The sequence below is a fragment of the Arachis hypogaea genome, chromosome 20 (assembly GCF_003086295.3).
Source record: "Arachis hypogaea cultivar Tifrunner chromosome 20, arahy.Tifrunner.gnm2.J5K5, whole genome shotgun sequence".
NCBI classification, from domain to species: domain Eukaryota; kingdom Viridiplantae; phylum Streptophyta; class Magnoliopsida; order Fabales; family Fabaceae; genus Arachis; species Arachis hypogaea.
The window spans coordinates 141,941,079-141,947,195 of record NC_092055.1 but is presented as its reverse complement, the minus strand read 5'-3'; the positions used below and the strand labels follow the sequence as shown (position 1 = coordinate 141,947,195).

General features: G+C 33.5%; 1 protein-coding gene across 20 annotated transcripts; it reads right to left on the bottom strand.

The window, feature by feature from the left end:
• Nucleotides 1-288: 288 nt before the first annotated feature.
• Nucleotides 289-3,637, bottom strand: LOC112784322 (probable pre-mRNA-splicing factor ATP-dependent RNA helicase DEAH4). Of its 20 annotated transcripts, none has more exons than XR_011878642.1 (10): nucleotides 3,252-3,601; nucleotides 3,112-3,140; nucleotides 2,884-2,959; nucleotides 2,460-2,632; nucleotides 1,957-2,049; nucleotides 1,645-1,768; nucleotides 1,395-1,485; nucleotides 935-996; nucleotides 701-805; nucleotides 289-541 (listed from the first exon to the last, which is right to left on the bottom strand). XR_011878642.1 is itself a non-coding variant. In XM_072229841.1 (8 exons), exons 4-7 carry the CDS (start codon nucleotides 2,560-2,562, stop codon nucleotides 1,404-1,406), a joined length of 402 nt encoding a protein of 133 aa, XP_072085942.1. In that variant the 5' UTR covers nucleotides 2,563-2,632; nucleotides 2,884-2,959; nucleotides 3,112-3,140; nucleotides 3,252-3,601; the 3' UTR covers nucleotides 289-996; nucleotides 1,395-1,403. The 20 variants fall into 20 exon arrangements, 7 of the variants coding, with proteins under 7 accessions (XP_072085942.1, XP_072085945.1, XP_072085943.1 ...); XR_011878643.1 differs by having other exon boundaries at nucleotides 2,466-2,632; XR_011878649.1 differs by lacking the exon at nucleotides 3,112-3,140 and having other exon boundaries at nucleotides 2,307-2,632; nucleotides 3,252-3,616.
• Between the last annotated feature and the right edge of the window lie 2,480 nt (nucleotides 3,638-6,117).

The window sequence follows — 6,117 nt, the reverse complement described above, 5'->3', positions numbered from 1 at the left end:
GCAATTTATATTGCCACCAAAAGTTATTCTAAAATTGCAATGTTATTCATTTTTAGCGGCTATTAGTATTGCCGCCAAAACCCATTTTATCGGCAATTTATATAGCCACTAAAAATGTAATGTTATTCACTTTTATTGGCCATTACTATTGCCACTAAAATCTTAAAACTTTTTTAGTTATATTATACTTATTTTCTTAGAAGCAACGAACTATCTTTTTTTAAGAATCTCAATTATTTTTGCCAACAAATTTTATTGTTATACATAATATAAATCTACTGAAATTAATTACTACAAAATGAGATATTTCATTAATCTCAAAATATTGATACACAAAATTTCCTTGAAAAGTAATATATTATATTACAAATCTAAACAAGAAATACTACAAGGCTATAACTATATCAATCCTGCAAGAACCTAAGTCAGAATTGCTGCTGATTAGCGATGAATTGCCACTTGACGAGTCATCTTCTAAAACTTTCTTTAGGTGGGTGAAACTTTGAATAGAAAAGAGAGTGCTCATGTGTACCTGGTTTGACTTTGATACAAATTTTAATAAGAATTAAATAGTTAGACATTAGTATTGACAATAAAAAAGAGAGTAATGCTTATAAATGGTTAACATTTGTAACACAGTGGGAAGAACTTGTCAATAACAATTAAAAATATTTATTGAATTGAGGGACCATGAGATTACCAAGTTCATTCTGAAACCTTCCATTTACAATTTGAATGAATGAATCAATCATTAAAGGCTGCTGCAGTCTAATTAATGTGAATGTTCAAGCCTTCAATTGTAAACCTACTCAGAAGATCATTACTCATGAAACTTTCGCACAACACCATTACTCTTTTAAAAAAAATAAATTTATAAACATCAATTCATATATATTAAAAATTATTTTATGACCACAATTAATCTAGTAAGTACCTGTAAAACTAAGCCAAGAGATATGTCTTCAGGATATATGCAAACATAATCTTAATGAAGCTCTGCAAAAAGCATTTCAAACACTTAAACCAAAATCCAAAAATTCAAATATATCCATGAAAGACCATGCAAAGTATCCCTTTATGTTTGATCAATCTCTGAAAAGAAAAATTTAGGATCAAATGAGAAAAATATACACACATAAAGCAATTGTGTTTTCCTTTTACGAGGGTCTAATTCATTAGCACTATGAGCCTTCTAGAATCAAACTATTCTGGTTCCAACTGAATCGGCTACTTTAAGGTAACTTGTTAGCCAAAAATCAGTTTTCACATGTTATGTAACCAAAATTTCATAAGGTCTATCTTTACTTTTTAAATAAGCTAAATAGAGTAGTAACTCAAGAAAAATAAGCTCTCATTTTTTTTTTCAAACCACAAAAAACTAGCAACTGCATTACCTTATGGAATCAAGCACAGCACCAATATATACATGCAAGTATTCCACCCTTGTCACATCTTGAAGTGATGAATTCCTTTGTGTCTGTTGACCTAACAAAACAAGCCATTTGTCACACTACTTTACCAATGGCACAATGCATTATAATGATTCGCATTCACCCTTGTTGTTGAAATAATATATGAGAGAGAGAGAGAGAGAGAGAGAGAGAGAGAGAGAGAGAGAGAGAGAGAGAGAGAGAGAGAGAGAACCTCCACCCTGGTAGCAATGTAGTTTCAGCTGATAACATGGCAGCAACAGTCAAAGCCTTAGGTATGCAACCATAATCATTTGCCTCCATCAAGGTTCGTGATAAGGAAGGTTCTAATGGAAGCTCTGCATAGAATTTTAGAACAAAAAAATAAAATTAAAATTAATAAAGTTAGAAAGAAAATAGTGCACAAGGAACTTGTTGAAATACTCATTCAGAATGACATCTCATGATGAAGATAATGATAGTGAAATGCATGATTTCTCCAGACTAATTTAAAATTAAACCAAAAAAGAAAAGGAGAAATAACTACCAGCCATTTTCTGTCCAATACTTGTAATTGCACCATTTTCATCAATAGCATCAATCAGATATAATTGCTTCAAGGCATCTTGTAAGGACTCAACTGCAGAAAAGCCAGTCATTCATCGCCAAGTTATAGTCGAGTAAAATCCACTAAATCACTAATTGTCATGGAAGATGGAACAGGAAGATTAAAATAAAGAGAAACTAAACATATGCATTAAAATCAGTTGGGAACAGAACTCTGGGCCGATAAAAAGAACAAGGGTAACAGTAGAACACCATTGAAGAAGCCACAGAAAGAATTCAAAAACTTTTGAAATAACAAGTGAAAAAAGAAAAAGAAATGAAGCAACTTACCACAATCAAATGAGAATCAAGTTCAGTTATTTAACATTACTAAGAAAGAAAAAAAGAACAATTTAGTAAACTTTCTTCTATACAATCTCACTACTGAAGAATGTGATAGCAAAATATGATGAACTGCGAACTAAGGCTCAGTTGTGGAGTCACCCCTACTGCTATTATATTTCTGGCAAAATGGGGGCGAATATCGTATAGGTGGGGTTGTTTCTTGATCATAACCACCTATGGTGAACACGTTCGGCTCGTTCATAGTATTCCAATATAAGACTCTGTCACCGAACTCTCTGAAACACACTTCTGCATAATTTATGAAGTCTCTTCTGCATTCGCATTCAAGTGATTGTTAGATTCATATTTCTCAGTTCTTTCTACAGTTGTAAAATAAGCAATTGTGTCTCAAGCACAAGAGTTTCACTGATTAGTTCAAACAACAGTGTGTATAAGGGTTCATTAACATACATGATTTTAGGAGTATTATACAAGGCTTTACTATAGAAACTAATACAGAACATAAATTAAATTTCAACGTTTCTCATTACAAACACAAGTTTGAGTTAGGAGTATTATATACTTGGAATCAATCTTGACCAAGAAATGGATAACCTATAAGCATCAAGGCCTGTTCCCACCATGAGTTTCACATCTTCCTGCAACATAAAATCATCAAAAACGGTTGAAGCTCCAGCTGGCATTTTCTCAAACACATTACGTGCATATTCTCAATTTTCCACAAATTATAAAAGAAAAAATCACAATGTAAACAAATAATGGAAGGAATGCGTATTAGTGTATTATTGACCTTGTATTTGTGGCTGATATAAATTCAACCTAAATGAAAAACAAGCGTGAGTGTGTGACTTAAAACAAAAGGAATCAAAGGAACAATTAACAATAATTGAGAAGATAAGTAAACAAAGAAGACTAAAGCGTAAGGTTGACCTGTTCAACCATTCTATGCTTGAGAATGGTGGATTTAGCCATGACCTTAATGTCAATGCTGTCTCCGGTGTCGGTGTTCTTGGCGAATATACCTTCGGCGATTCCTCACCTTCTTCATTGTTTCGCAGAGAGAGAGAGAGAGAAGAGGAACGATGAGAGCTAAGAAGAGTTCGGCGATGAGAAGAGTGTGATGACACTCACGATCTGTCTCCATCGGTGGCGACAGCATCCTCTACTAGAGGAGAAGAGTTTGGCGATGAGGGATGGTGATGGTTGATTGCGTTTATGGTTAGGTTGCTAAGAGAAAGGGGGTGTCCGTGAATTTTGTTCTTCTCTCTCTAATTGTTATAAAAAAAGATTTTAATAAAACTAATACTAGCCATAATACAATGGCCATTAAAAACTTTTTACTAAAAGTAATTTTTTTATATGTTAATAAAAATAATACCAGCCATAGTATTATGGCTACTAAAATTTTTTTATTAAAGATAGTTTTATTATATTTTTAGTGGCAATAATAATAATTGTCATTATAGTATATAATATTAATGGCAAATATATAATAGCCACAAAAACATAACTTAAATACAAAAAATAGTGGCCATTGTATTATTGCCGCTAAAAGTTTGTCGCTAAAACTAATTATTCTTGTAGTGTAGAAAGAATATAATAGACTAGGAGCCTTGAAAAATGGGTAAAACAAAATCGCAAAATGAAAAGCGCCACGCTCCGAAAACGGAACAACTTGCGTGTGAGGAAAACTATAACTGAAAAATGTAAGATAATAAAAGTAGGAATAGAAAGCCACAGGTACCAAATATCAAGCTCCTAACTCAGTCTGCGAAGTCAAGGCTGGCCAGAGAAATATTTACATATATATACATATCCAAAACCCAGGATGTACATAAACAAAATCCTGCCTCTCCATAAACCTCTAAGAGGATCAAAAAGAATAAGTTATGTGGAGAGAAAGCTAAGTACGTGTATATACATCACTGCACAACAAAATGACACAGTAACCACTTCGCTTCAGGTGACCAGACGCCTAATGAGATACCTTTCAACCTGCATCTGAAAAACAACAACATAATATGGAATGAGAACCGGAGGTTCTCAGTATGGTAAAGGTGCCCGCATAGTTAATATAAAAGGTCTCGGGAAAGCCAGAGGCATTCCTAGAACTTCGACACTCAGATTTCAGCTTAAGAATTCAACTAAACCGGAAGTTAGGTAAGTTATCTAAGATATTCTAGTTCTGAATCTAATTTTAACTTAACATTCTACTTTCTGTCACTTCTAATCCTCTGAATCACTGGTGGAACAACCCTCGTCATTCCTTTGCCAGACAAGGGGCCTCTTAATTACATAGACAAACATTACAGACAAGGAAAACACAAGTAGAGAAGCATTTACAGCAAGTAGAACAAGTAGCAGATAAGCAGAATTTAACAGTTAAGCAAACTAAAACAATGCACACCCAAACAAAGCAAACAAATGCATATGATGTATGCATGTCCTATGGCTGATGAGTCTCATCTGTCGGTTATACAGCCAACCCGACAAGTCCTGGTAATTAACCAATGGACAGTCCCTCTGTGCGCGCATCCCCAAGCTCAATAATATTCCATGGAGTTAAACTCCAAGCTCAAATATAATATTCCATGGAGTCATACTCCAAGCTCAATAATATAGTATTCCATGGAGTTAAACTCCAAGCTCAATAATATAGTATTAATAATATAGTATTCCATGGAGACGAACTCCAAGCTCAAATATAATATTTAATATTTATATATATATATATGCATGCCCATGGGGGAATCCGAGAAGTTAAAGTGTCCGGTCACATCTTGCGACAGAGGGTCAATAAATAGTCTCAAATTTACAAACCACATAATAATCTCTTTCCTTTCAAAAATAGCACCTCAAATCAAGACTCCAATTCTTATAGAAATTTTGACAGTATCTCCTCTAAAACTCAAATTTCTGCCACCCTTCAGGGGTCCCAACTATCAAATCAAACACCTCTCAGTCCTTCAAATCATTTTCAGTAACAAATTATTTCAAAATCAAACAAATACCAATATTAAATCTTTTTCCAAACTGACCAACTTCAACAGCAAATTATTGACAACAGCTAAACCTCACATTTTATACCATATACACAATCCATCAATTATTCATTCATTTCATTCCTATCTTAAGGTCTTCTAGCCTAAGTTTTCACGTGACATTAAACATTAACTACGAGAAACCAAAATCATACCTTCGTACGGAATCAAAATATTCAAAGCTCCGGAGAAGCTTTCTGGGTGAGCTATCGAAGAAGAAAACGTCCAGAATCGTCTGTGTCTCCTAAAATTTTCGTTGGCCAAACTCAAAGAGTAGAGGAGTTACGTCATTGTCAACTTCTACCGGTCAAAAGTGGTGCCAACGTATAGAAGAGGAGGATACGAATACTTTTATCGGATTAGATTTTTTATTGGAGTTACAGATTATAAGAAATTAAAACCGAAAAGTTGGAGGAGGATTACGTTCCCACGCTTCTCTCTCTCTCGGTCACTCTTCTGTCTCGTCACTCATACCTTCATATACTATATATATCAGGCGACACAAATATAATAATAATAAAGTAAATATTACTTATTTCTTCAGATGATATTATTATATATAAAGCTAATGATAATCATAACTAGATATTTTATATATGTGTATACCTATACAATGGCTTTCCATTAAGTAAATGGTTGCCGCCTTATATATATATGCGTACATGCATAATAATAATAATAATAATAATAATAATAATAATAATAATAATAAGGATCTCGCTAGGGAGACAAAGGAGTATTTGTACAATATGTAC

What these genes read in the sequence shown, in the direction of transcription:
- LOC112784322 (XM_029296388.2), bottom strand. Translation starts at nt 3,293, where the DNA reads ATGGCTAAATCCACCATTCTCAAGCATAGAATGGTTGAACAG. An exon ending in TATTGGACAGAAAATGGCTG is followed by an intron (nt 1,769 to 1,956) that starts GTAGTTATTTCT and finishes AATTCTATGCAG; the next exon opens with AGCTTCCATTAGAACCTTCC. An exon ending in ACATTGCTACCAGGGTGGAG is followed by an intron (nt 1,486 to 1,644) that starts GTTCTCTCTCTC and finishes TTGTTTTGTTAG; the next exon opens with GTCAACAGACACAAAGGAAT.